The 13,188-nt window shown below is 41.7% G+C and overlaps 1 protein-coding gene across 3 annotated transcripts in view; it reads right to left on the bottom strand.

Moving 5' to 3' along the window:
• Positions 1-31: 31 nt before the first annotated feature.
• Positions 32-13,188, bottom strand: part of LOC118263803 (sensory neuron membrane protein 2) — a 30,357-nt gene continuing 17,200 nt past the window's right edge. For all 3 annotated transcript variants that reach the window (XM_050705575.1, XM_050705577.1, XM_050705576.1), the window contains exons 6-11: positions 11,354-11,445; positions 10,540-10,757; positions 9,685-9,810; positions 3,064-3,250; positions 2,471-2,596; positions 32-264 (exon numbers count right to left, since the gene is read on the bottom strand). In XM_050705575.1, coding sequence (XP_050561532.1) covers positions 37-264; positions 2,471-2,596; positions 3,064-3,250; positions 9,685-9,810; positions 10,540-10,757; positions 11,354-11,445 — 977 coding nt within the window. In that variant the 3' untranslated portion in view covers positions 32-36. The remainder of the gene's footprint in view (positions 265-2,470; positions 2,597-3,063; positions 3,251-9,684; positions 9,811-10,539; positions 10,758-11,353; positions 11,446-13,188) is intronic.

Here is a 13,188-nt window from a genome sequence, read left to right as displayed (position 1 = left end):
AAACAATAGACATCAAAATAAAACAAAACACCACCGTCAATTTCCTTTATTCACCTGAGTAACGCTAGGACCTAATATAAAGCTAACTGAGTTACTATTGCGTGGCCACGAGAGCAGCGCGTTCGCTCTCGCGACCGCTACTGCTGACGTCACTACTGCTATGATTGCTACTGTCAGTAGGAACCACCGAGCTACTTCCACGTAGCCTATGAGCTTGTGGGAGTCGCGCAGCTCCTGTTGTATTGACGCTGGTATCGTGGCCCCCTGTAATGAAGAAAATAGTCAATAGTGGTAAGGATTAAACACGGAATAGTTTTTAGGAAAGACCCATTGACTAATATAGCTATTAATATTAACATAGGTCATTAGTCTTTAGCTATCATACTCTGAGCAAAAAGTTTCTCTAGTTTTTTTATGGTATAGAGGACAAACGAACAAAAGGGTCACCTGATGGTAAGCGATTAGCGCTGCCCATGGATACCCACAATACCAGAGGAGACATAGATGCGTTGGCGGCCTTTTAAAAAAGAGTACGTTCTTTTCTAGAATATTTGAAGGTCGTATCGGTTCGGAAATTCCGCCGACGAATAGTTATAATAGTTTCCCACACGAAGAATCAGTAAATTGCAACTCTTGCAGCAGGTAATTATGAATCAAATAAAGTGCTTAAAAGCAGAGGCATTTAAGTTCGACCAGGGGCGCATTAAAAGTAGAGAACAAACTCAGCAAGACTATTTTCTGGTACCGCCCTCGCTCTATCGGTAGTTAGAAACGCGCGTCTCACGACCCCTCTGTAGCCTGGCTCCTGGGGCACTTATGCTTTGCCTTAGGGATAATATAGCCCTGAGTTTAACGCCTAATTAACTGATTTTGTACTTTATTTCATGAAGTTAAGGGTGCATTTTGTAATATATCTGTCATAATGTCACTTTTATACTGACCTGTTGCTGAAAAACATACTTTATCGTTTAGTGATTTCAGTCCATTCCATATCTTTATCTCGTTTGCTTTAGATAGAGATAGTGTTGATAGTGAAGGTACACTCAATGTTACGTTCAAATCTACGTAATATGTAGGTACATATTGTACCTATCTCGTGTCAACACTGCTGTTATGAAATTAATTTATCTAAGAACCTAGGTAGGCACGTAATTATTTATGGCTGTTTCAACCGCGCCCAAACATGTCTTAAATAAGAGTTAGTTACCATGACGTAGCACCCAAATCTAACCCCTTACTTGTATCTACTGTTAAGAGTCACTTGCAGGTCGGTGAAAATCAAAATGTTGTTCAATGTCACCTAACTCAGAAGTTCCTTATTTAGGAAAGATTGGCGAAAACGGGCATTAATGCAACTACCTTATCACTTAAACACGTAACTCATACCTTCCTCTTGCTTGCATCGTACGATAGTTTAGTTCACCAAACTAACAGTACCCTTAGTATGAAGCGAAATGAGAGCGCATTCGGCACTCTGATTGGCCGAATCGAATAGATACCAACCAAATAAAGCGCCGTTTGTACTAAGGGTACAAAAATACATAATTGCGCGAAACTGTAGGTAAACTATCAATTTTAGGGATGTGTTATGGATCGCAGTAATTTTATTCGAATACATATTTCGTTTAAACCTGGTAGGTAAGTGCTAAGTTTTCTATGCAATTTCACCGCGAAGAAAATTCACAATAATCTCTTGAAATGAAACATGAAAGATTTGAGATTTTGCATCAAAAGCAATTCGCTCTTGATCTTCGAATGAAATATTTTTTGTTATAAAACATCTGGTCTGCATTGCGGGATGCATTTTATCATTGGCATCCAGCCAAGAGATTTATTATGAATAAAAGGAGAATAAGAAGATATTTTTTGAATAGGTAACAACTCTGTACTTATGAGATTTTTATATAAAACTTGTCACGTAGATAAGATCTGTTTGAGACAAAGTGATAAGCAAGATGAGTTACCTATGTATTTTTACTAAAGACATACACACATAGGTACTTAGTTATACATATGTAAGTAAATGGAGGATATCATTGAGGATTTGCTATATTTATTTATACTTCATTGCACATACAGTGATTTGACGGGCTTAACGCTCTAACAGTCAACCATTGTGTGATGCAGAATGATAAAACTTAAAAAAATAATGGAACCGCCTCTAAAAGTTCAAGTGCGATCCTACGTTTTCTTAAGTCAGGTATTATGCCTAAAACCTTCTCCTAAGTCTGAAAAATAATATGCTGAAAGCCGCATCAAAATCGGTTCTACCAATAATCGCACACAAACATACATACATATAGGTCAAATTGAGAACCATTTTTTTAAATCATGAGCAGCATTCCGCGACACACGAGGCGACTGGTACTAGATCCTAACGTCGAGTTCCTCTTCGAACAGTTACGTGAGTAAGTCGAATAATAATTAATTTAGTATATCTCACGAAAGTTATAATAAAATTGTATCTTACCTCTTCTAACCACAGCATGGGGAACAATCCAGTCGGTACTCTCTTCAGCTGAGGCACTGTATCAATCTGGCGCAGTTCTATGTTGAACTGAAGCCGCTTCAGACCAGACAGGACCACACCACTCGTCTAAGAACATGCATATAGAATGGATCAAGATTAAAGAGGATTTAAGGAAAAGAATTATAAAACTCTGGAGTTGTAAAAGTGCACAATGTTATGAAAACAAAATATATATTTTTTTAATGCTCAAAGGAAACTTATTTGACCAATATGTGTCAGTGTTCTTTACGTTACTGTAAACGCTTTTGCTTTTATCTCGTTTTGGTTTTCCGTGTTAAAAGCAAATAGTAACTTAGCAAACTTATAAAATAATTAAGTATAAACCGATAAACGAGCAGACGGATTACCTGATGGTAAGCAATCGCCGTTGTCCATGGATACCCGAAATATCAGAGGCGTTACAAGTGCGTTGCCAGCCTTTTGGGGGTTAAGGGTTGTTGAGGAATTTGAGGATTAAGGAGGAGGATAAGGAAGGGTAATTGGGGGGTGTTTCGTGGTAACGAACACCTAAAATCTATACTAATAAGTCTTACCGGGTCAATATAAACGTAAGTGTTATGCTTCTCCTTGTCTGGCTTGATGCCTGCTCCGAAGTACTCCAGCAGTTCCTCGGAGCCAAGGAAGAAGTGAGGTAGAGAGGCGATGGCTGGGGCGCCCTGACACGGCATCAAGTTCAGCAGACCCATCAGAAGGCAGCCGTCGTGGTTTGCACTCCAGTTCCTAATGAAAGCATATTGTGTTATAGTCCTTGGGATATTGAGTATGGTAATTTTACTCAAACGATAGAAGATACTTTCTTTTTTCGGTTTTTAGAAAATAACTCAGTAGTAGCACGGAGTCTGAAATTGTGTCCAGAATATGGCAATAGGCTCACCCCCTATTACATTGGACTTATAATACTTTTAGGAATCAGAAGTTTGGATATTTAAAAAAAAAACGCAACACACAACCAAAATTATACAACTCTTTATTTTTTTATTTAGGAACAAAATAACAAACACGAAAAGTAACCTTATCTACCGCAAATCACTACACATTGAATTAGCACATAAATTATCAAAGAAATAATAAGAAAGTACATAAGAATACAAAAATATAAGTCTCACGATCCTTGAGCGATGTAACCTCTTCGACGACTCTCGAGCAAATGGGCTTGAGAACGGTGTGAAGTTTGCTTTTATAGACTATTAAAAGCTGTTATTCCTTGACTTCTAACACGGCCTCTCCTGACAGCAAGTCGTCCTCGACTTGAACTTCTTGGGATGCGCCTGCACTGGGATGCTGTTCTGTTCCCACCTCCTCATCTAAGCTCGGCATGGATAACCCAATCGAAGCTGGTGCCGGGTTGTCGCCTTCCAAGTGATCTGACCTATTTTCAGCCTCGTCAGTATCGTCATCTGAAAGAGCTTGCTATGGTTATTCACAAAATTAACACAAGTATACTGATCGCTTAATAATTACATAAATAGGAAAATGGCTAACGATATAAGATAGTAGGCGTCCCAACCATTTCATATCATTGCCTTATACGTTACCACAGCGACTGACGCTACATGGGTGACGATCACCGACGTTGGGCGACACACGCCTTCGCAGTGGGGCGTATCCCATGGTTAGGCGACACACGCCTCTGGGGCGTCCGTCTATATGCGATTAACACCATTGATGGGGAACACATCCCATTGTTGGGCGACTAACGCCATTGGGACTAACCCGGTGGGACTAACCCGGTGGGACTAACCCGGTGGGACTAACCCGGTGGGACTAACCCGGTGGGACTAACCCGGTGGGACTAACCCAGTGGGACTAACCCGGTGGGACTAACCCGTATGTTCGGCGACTAACGCCGTTGGGACTAACCCGTATGTTTGGCGACAAACGCCATTGGTGACGTCCCATTGTAGGGCGACTAACGCCCTAGGGACTAACACTTCTGAAACCAAAAAAAAAACAACAGGATCAGTTCATCATACTCACTTTCAAAGAAAGCGGCACAACTTTCTGGGCACCATTCTCCTTTCCAAGGCACCATGTATTGGGAGGCTGCTTGAGTGGTTTTCCCGCAGCTTCCGCTGAGAAGTTTAAGTTCATAGCGCCCATTAGGTAAGACTTTGGTCACTCTATATGGTCCTCGCATTCCAGGGTCTAATTTTCCCGTTGATTGCGAGTACTTTATTACAAAAACTAGGTCATCCACCTTGTATTCGCGCGGTGGACGTCTAAACTGGTTGGCTGAAGCATCTTGCTGTTCCTGGTTCTTTTTCATCAGTTCGCTAGCGCGACTTCGACGCATCTCCCGCAGAGCTTCTCTGTTGGTATCTGGAGTACTTGTAGCTAGGTCCCGTATCAACGATCGTATAGCTGGGGTAGAGGCGTCCGTACCAATCATTAAATTTATGGCTGAGGATTGGGTAGTTTTCTGCTTGCTGATATTTAGTACCAGTTGTAACTTCCAAAGTGTGGTCGACCAGGAGGCGTTCTTATGTCCCACTTCGATACGAAGCATGTTAAGAACGGTTCTTATATACCGTTCCACTTGCCCGTTCGCGCCGTGCATTTCAGGAGTTATATAGTGCAGGTCTGAACCAAGTTCGGATATCCACTGCACGAAGTCCGTAGACTCAAACATCCTACCCCTGTCAGTAACTAACAGTCTGGGAACTCCAAATAAAGAAATGGCTTGAGACATGACGCGTTTCAACTCACTGGTGTCTTGGCGGTAAATAGGGTACAACATACAAAACTTTGTAAAAGCATCAACTAGTATTAAGATAAATTTGTAACCCTCCGATTCTGGCAGTGGTCCCAGGGCATCGACATGAACGGTGTCGAAAGGGGTTTCGGGTTTTGACCAGGATGAGATATTCTGAAGCGGTGCCCGGGGCACTCGCTTTTTAGAAATACATACTAAACAATGGGAGATGTATTTAGACACAAATTGGCGGAGCCCGGGGAACCAGAAATGTTTTAGGATGAGATGTAGAGTTTTATCAGCACCCACGTGCTCATGCTCATCGTGGAAAATTCGTAAAAGACTGAGTCGATGGCCCTTGGGTATAAAACAAAGAAGGCGTGCTTCTTCACCGACTGGCGTGTATTTGTAATGCAATAGGTCATTTTTCAAGACATAACGACTAGAGTCGAGCTGACCTTCTGAGAGTTTCTGTATAAGGTCTTTAGTTTCATGGTCCGCGTTTTGCGCTATTTGCGCCCAGTTACGAGGTCTCGTTATTTGATTTATGGTGGTAACGGGGTTTCTACTGAGGTAGTCGGCATGCGGAAGCATAACCCCTTTTCTGTACTCGAGAGAAAAATTAAAATCCTGGAGGTAAATCCACCATCGAGCTACGCGAGGAAGCAGATCTTTTTTACGTTCCGTAGACTTGAGAGCGTTGCAGTCTGTGACGACCTTGAATTGCAAGCCCACCAAATAATGGCGAAAATGCTGCAAGGCCTTCACGACCGCTAACGTCTCCAATTCGTAGCTATGGTATTTGCTTTCTGCTCCTTGCGTAACCTTACTGAAGTATGCCACCACATGCCTTCCACCATCAGTGTCCATTTGTAAAAGCACTGCCCCATAACCGGCAGAGCTCGCATCTGTGTGAACTTCGGTTTTTAGCTCAGGGTTGAAAATGGTGAGGACAGGCTCACTAGTCAAGCATTGTATTAAATCTTGCCGAACTTGTTCCTGTTCCTGACCCCAATGAAAATCTACCCCCTTTCGAGTTAAATGGGCGATGCACGCGGTCTTGGTTGCGTAGTTTTTAATATATTTGCGGAAGTATCCTGCCAGTCCTAATAATTGACGGACCTGCCTGACATTTTTGGGAGCTGGGGAGTTTTTTAACGCCGCTATTTTCCTAGAGCTCGGTCGTACCTGACCAAAACTTATCGACCTACCCAAGTATTCGACTTCGGTTGTCAAGAAAGAGCATTTCTTTAAATTTATCGAAAAGCCTGATTTAGTGAGTGTTTGCAGGACTCTCTCGAGCAAAGCGATGCCATCCTCTGCGGTATTACTTAGCAAGAGGACGTCATCGATATAAACTAGCGCGTTTCCGGCGTCGATAAATTCGCGAAGGGTGTGATTTATTATCCGTTGGTATACGATCGGGGAGTTCGTCAAACCATACGGCATTTTCAGGAATTCGTAGTGCCCTTCTGGTGTGACGAATCCCGTCACGTGAACGGAGCTCTCTTTGATTCGAATCTGGTGGAAACCAGTAGCCATGTCTAAGCTGCTGAAGAAGGTGTAGCGACCCAACCGATCAATGTGGTCGTCTATCAGGGGAGAGGATATCTCTCCTTTTCAGTGATACGATTGAGCGCCCTGTAGTCGACACACATTCGGTCGGACCCATCCTTCTTCTTCACCAGTATTATGGGGCTGGCGTACTCTGATCGTGATTCCCTGATGATGCCTTTATCCAATAAATCTCTAATTATTTCGCGTACTACGAGTTTCTCGTTATAAGAGAGCTTGTACGGTCGGTATACGATGGGAGTGGTATTAGTTAGTTTGATCTCCATGTAACCAGTTGTAACTGTACTCGTCGCGGTACCAGTGATAAGAAAGTTTGAAAATTTGTTAATCACAGACATCAGAGAATCACGCAGAGCGCCTTGCAAAGGGGTATTGACCAACGTTTGGTCAAGACGTAGAACTTCGTTCACACAAGCAGGAGTATCGCTAGCTCGAGTGATGTACTGTCTGTCTTTGGTGCGTACGTACGTTACCCCGTCGCGGTTAAGGACGTCTGTTCCAATAATAAGAGAAGTGTTCATACATGACTTTGGCACTACCACTAGGTCAGTTTCTATAGAAATGTCACTAAGCTCAATAGTTGCCGTAATGAACGAAGAAGCTACGATTTCCCGCTCGCTTATACCCTTGAGAACGCAGTGTGTTGGTTTAACTTGGCAAGAAAGGTGCTTCAGAACATCTGAAGAAATCAGCGACACGTTTTGGGCTCCACTATCTATGAGCGCGTCCATGGGGATACCCTGGACAACGGCCGTTACAATATCTGTCTTGTTATTTGCGTGACTCGCGCACAAATTAACATTTCGCTGGTTCCTTTGTTCTGAGCGGTTCTTGGCGAAGCACTTTTCTTCTGTGTGCCCCCTTTTCTTACAAAACGAGCATAGCAATTCGGATTTGCTAGCAGCAGTGGTATCGTTAACAGAGCCTTGTGTCCCAGATTTTACGGTAGACCTATCACTGGATTCTTTGCGAGTCTTTTTAATACAATTGCGACCCACATGTCCACGCTGGTTGCATATGTAACACTTGGGTCCGCGATCAAAAGATGAGTTCGAAGACGAATGTTTATTTGTCGCGGTACCACGAGAATCAGGTTTAGCGCGGTTCGGTTTCACGTAAATTGAAAGGAACGAGACTATATCTTCGGTTGCTAGGTTTGCATTCGCCGCGGCCGCTCTAATTTGTGGGTTATCAATACCACGTATGACGATAAGAGTTCGTAACTCATCGCTAAGACCCTTAACTATCCTTAAGCGTAACAAAGTACGGCGAGCGTATTCCGCATATGTCGTGTATTTGTCGGATGTCGTGTTCATTGCTTCGAATAAAATATTTGCGTAATCTAACTTCCGTGGACAAAGGGGTTTAAACTCAAGCTTAAAATTTGACCATGTTCGATCATTGGTGACCCATTCGTTGAGCCAAACTTTAGCATCGCCTTTAAGGCAGGAAGCTACTCGCGACAAACATTCATGGTCCCTCCAAGCGTTCGCGATCGCGGCTCGGTCCACTTCCTCGCACCATGCGTCAATATCGTGTATGTTCGGATCGAAATTAGATACGTAATAATTGTGCGACCTAGTAGGCTGCAAAGATCTCAAGGCTTCCGCGAGCATGGTCACAGTGGACACGGCTTCGGATCCGCGAGCGCTTGAGTTGTCCGCATGAACTGTCGTTGAAGAACCCTCGGAATTATTAATGCGGACTTGTTGCGGAACATCGCTCAAGACGTCGAGACTACGCGAACGCGAAGCGGCTTCACGAACCGGATCCTGCAGGTTTCCTTCAGTGTGAGAATTTGGCAAATCATTAGGCGTGGATATCGCGTTCGCACCGTTATGCTCGATAGCATCAAGCCTTGTCATAATATTACTGAGAGTGTCTTGTAACGAGTTATTAGTACGTGGAGTCACTGACGGGTACCTTGCACGCGGGGGTGTATGTGGAGATCGAGATCTAGAATGGCGGTGGTCCCGAGCCTCGCGGCGGCGACAATACGTGCTTTCCTCGGAGTCGCTACGCTCCCGACGACGGTTCCGTCGTGATCTACGGCGCGACCTACATTCGGTTTCACTGCTAGGGGACTCGTCTCGCGAAACGCGTTGAGATCGACCTCGTGAACGACGACGTTCATGGCTTCCCGGCATGATGAGCACAAAGATTCGGTATTAAATCACAATCACACACGTAAAATATCAAAATGATAAGCGAAAACCAAAAGTGAAATTTGCGGGTAGAAAAATATTTTGATATTTTGTTCCTTGAATGTTTTTACTGGTAATCTAGTGGGCAATTAAAGCTGTTCTTTATCCCACTTCTGATTTTAGGAATCAGAAGTTTGGATATTTAAAAAAAAACGCAACACACAACCAAAATTATACAACTCTTTATTTTTTTATTTAGGAACAAAATAACAAACACGAAAAGTAACCTTATCTACCGCAAATCACTACACATTGAATTAGCACATAAATTATCAAAGAAATAATAAGAAAGTACATAAGAATACAAAAATATAAGTCTCACGATCCTTGAGCGATGTAACCTCTTCGACGACTCTCGAGCAAATGGGCTTGAGAACGGTGTGAAGTTTGCTTTTATAGACTATTAAAAGCTGTTATTCCTTGACTTCTAACAATACATATAGTAAAAGTGGGTGTACATTGCATTGCTGTAATGTGCACCTCTGCCTACTCCTTCGGGGATAAAAGGCGTGATGTTGACGATTGAAGATGAATTTCGATAAGTTTCTGGTTGAAACTTTTTTGGCTTTTATCTTAATCTTTATATTAACGTAGTCATTAATCAAATTGGACAAAGGACGTTTCTTGGAGATTTTGAACTTAAAACTCAAGTAGATGCTAACTAAGTATTAAAAGTTACAAACTTTTTACAAAAACATCTGTTGTTCGGATTGGCACTCTTAGCTGCAAACGCTGACTCCGATATCTCGTAGTAATACGAGCTGATGTTGAAGATTTCTTTCTTGCCAACGAGATCCACATAGACGGACCTGCAGAACAATGAAATGAGGGTCAAAATACATTTAAATGTCTTTTACAGCGTAATTTTGGACTGCTTAAATAGTATAAAGCAAGATTTTGTACTAAGAACCTCACTTGGGGATAAAATGGAAGAAGAAATTAGGTAATTTAAAGCGGTAATGATCTTGGTCGGATGCGTCTTTAGGGTGTAATGGCGGTTCGTGAGACGTAATTTGCAGAAAGAGTTTGTACAGAATATGTAAAAGACCAAAACAAGGTCTTTTACATATTCTGTATCTTCGTTACATACATGTGTGATTAGGTTTAAAATAGCCAAAGGAATATTTAATAGTAATATGATTCATTTTTATAATAACTATTGTGAGACAAACTAAATTAACTAAAAAATGCGACGTCACCCCTTCTGCATACGCTGCTCATAATGAAAATATCCTTTGTGACTCTTAATTTTACATGCGAATAAACATGGATAGAAAATCCCAACAAACAACAGTTGGGCAGAAAGCCCGAAAGACAGGCACGATCACATCGCCTAGTCGGAGGATCCCCCTTTTCTTTACTTTACTGTCTTTTCTGTAAAAATAATCACAATGTGCAATGTTTACTGAAGTTGTCAGCTGTTGCTCTTGACACACAATTACGCTTTTCCTTCCTAGTGCAGATTCCTGTACCCATAAATTATTATAGACCTTTCCTTCCCAATAGAGTTTCCTGTACCTATATAATAGAAGGCTTACCTGCAAATATCAGGTTCAAAAGTATACAACTTCTTCGGCACACTGCCCTCTTTAATCGGAGGGAAGATAGAGGAGTCTGATCCGTTGATCTGTCCGCAGTATTTGTCTCCCCACATGGGCATGACCTTCTGTCCTTTATAGGAGACGATGTTGCCAAGCTCGTACACGTTTTCACGTCCACGTATCATCTCGTAAGGACCTGTCTCTGAACGGTTCATCTGGAAATGAGATGTGGAAGTTGAGGAAAACGTTTATTGGTTTAGTTGTACTTTTGAAAAATAGAGTATGATGGAGTTTTGGGTTCTAGGTACAAATCTATGTATAAAAAATCAATTGCCGTTTGTTAGTCTCGCTAAAACTTGAAAATGGCCCTTTATCCCCGAAGGGGTAGGCAGAATTAGCATTATGGCATGTAATGGCAGGGCTGGATCGATTTGGCAAATTTTAGTCTTGAATTATTTGTGGAAGTCCAGGGATGGTTTAAAAGACAAACATGTTTGAGGCGGTACGAAGTTTGCCGGGTTAGCTAGTTAATAATTGGTTTTTAAAGTGCTCCAGAACTGAACAGAAACTACATTAATAATTCTGTTCCTATCTTTGTATCTGTTCACCGTCAGGTAACATGAAATGAAACTACCTAGGTACTTAAGTTGTTCTTTAGTGCAAGTAATGGAAATACAATTTCAGTAGCTTGACGCTTAGTACGAGTTCCTACTACAAAACATCGAGCAAGTAACACCAATGCTAACATTTTATTTGTCGTTTAATTTTGTAGCTACATTAGTAAATCATGTGCTGAAAATTAATAACTTACATGTGAAAACATAGAGAAATAGAATCCGTTGGCTCCTTCAGCTGGTCGCATAGTGGGAGGTGTGTCACTCTTTATTTTACCGCAAACTAGACCTAGAATAAAAAGAAAATAGAATTTAAAATTACATAACGAAGATTCCACAGTGATACGTCTGTTCAGAAAGACGAACATGAAGCAGCTTAAATTAAATTCTATTTTCGAAGTAATAAAGTTGGAAGTGTCTTGAAGACTCATTAATATCCTTAGTTCCTACGAGTTTGCTTTAAGTTGAACGAAAACGAAACGAGAGCACGTTCGCTCTGATTGGCCGATGCGAATAAACCAACCAATCACAGCGCAGAACGCGCTCTCGTTTCGTTATCATTCAACGTAAAGCAAACTCGTGCTAAGGGTACAGATAGGGGTTACTCAGTGTTCAGACGTCAGTTCATTGAACTTAAATCAATCTTACTAGTTCAGTCCAGATGTTTTTCGGTGAGCCCGAAGGAAAAATCGTGTCTATAACACTGAATATTTCACTTTTACCGAACAATTTCAAAGGAAACCTTTCGTGAATTTGAATGAGTTACAAAAAACTTGTGAACCGTACCGTACCATCTAGGTTTATTTACTTAGGTATCTAATCTACATTTTGGTACAAAAATACTGCGTCTATTTTAGAATTAAGGCTACAAATATTTTTAGTAACTTATTATAACTTTTAATAATATTTTCTTTTTCAAAGGACTGAAAAGGTATTGTTTTTGTATTTCTCTTTAGTGTAATACCCAGGAGTCTAAACTTATTTTTGAAATCTTTGCTCTAAATAGGTACAGACAACCTTCACTCTAATTTTTGTAGTTAGGGTGCTTTTCCACCAGAGATCTGCTAAAAAGGTGTAATAGCTATGCTATTAAACTATGTGATCGTTTCCACTGATACTAAGCTATGTAGCTGCACGAGGAAGATGCAGCTCGATGCGATGCTTACGTATATGCGATGTATCGATAATAGGGAAGCTATCCATAGCATGCATATTTTCATATTAAAACCTGGCTTAGCTAAGTTCGTTTTCGCCAGTGCTAACTTATGTGTACCAATGAATATGATTGGTGGAAGCCAAATGCTTCCGTAGCAACGTAGCATAGCACATCTCAGCCACGGGCACAACGGGCCACTGACCACAACCACCGGTGATTATCAGGTGCTTCGGCTATTTTTGTAACAGTGTCAGAAGCGAGCGAGAGCTACCGATGTTCGGATAAAGTTCTGTCAACATTTATAGTCCATCGCGAGTTATGTGATAAGTCTTTTAGGGAACAGAGAGTATTATATAAAAGAGGCAAGCTTATTGCCACAGGCCGGTAACCATTCCCTGTTAAGAGTAGATATCCCTGTTTGAATAAATCATACTTTCTTATGTGATATATCGTCTCACCTTTTATCCCCGAAGTAGTAGGCACATTACGGCACGTAATTTCACCACAAATGGTGAAATGTAGGTGTACATTGTACAGATGTACACCCACTTTGTTACATGTTATACGTCTCATATAATAAAGGGTGAGCATATTGCCATATTACCCACAATTCTAGGCTCGGTGCGACTATTTTAATTTTCGAATTGCGCTTTCTAAGTGCTGCAGTGTGCAGCTCTTTTTAAGTGTGGGAGAGCCATGCTTCGGCACGAATGGGCCGGCTCGACCGGAGTGATACCACGGCCTCACAGAAAACCGACGTGAAACAACGCTTGCGTTGTGTTTCATTGTGTGAGTGAGGTTACCGGAGGCCCAATTCCCCCTTCCCAATCTTCCCCATCCCCGATTCCCGAACAATAACCCTTAAATTCCTAACTC

Source organism: Spodoptera frugiperda, chromosome 27, assembly GCF_023101765.2.
Source record: "Spodoptera frugiperda isolate SF20-4 chromosome 27, AGI-APGP_CSIRO_Sfru_2.0, whole genome shotgun sequence".
Lineage (NCBI taxonomy): Eukaryota > Metazoa > Arthropoda > Insecta > Lepidoptera > Noctuidae > Spodoptera > Spodoptera frugiperda.
This window is presented reverse-complemented; position numbering and strand designations above follow the sequence as displayed.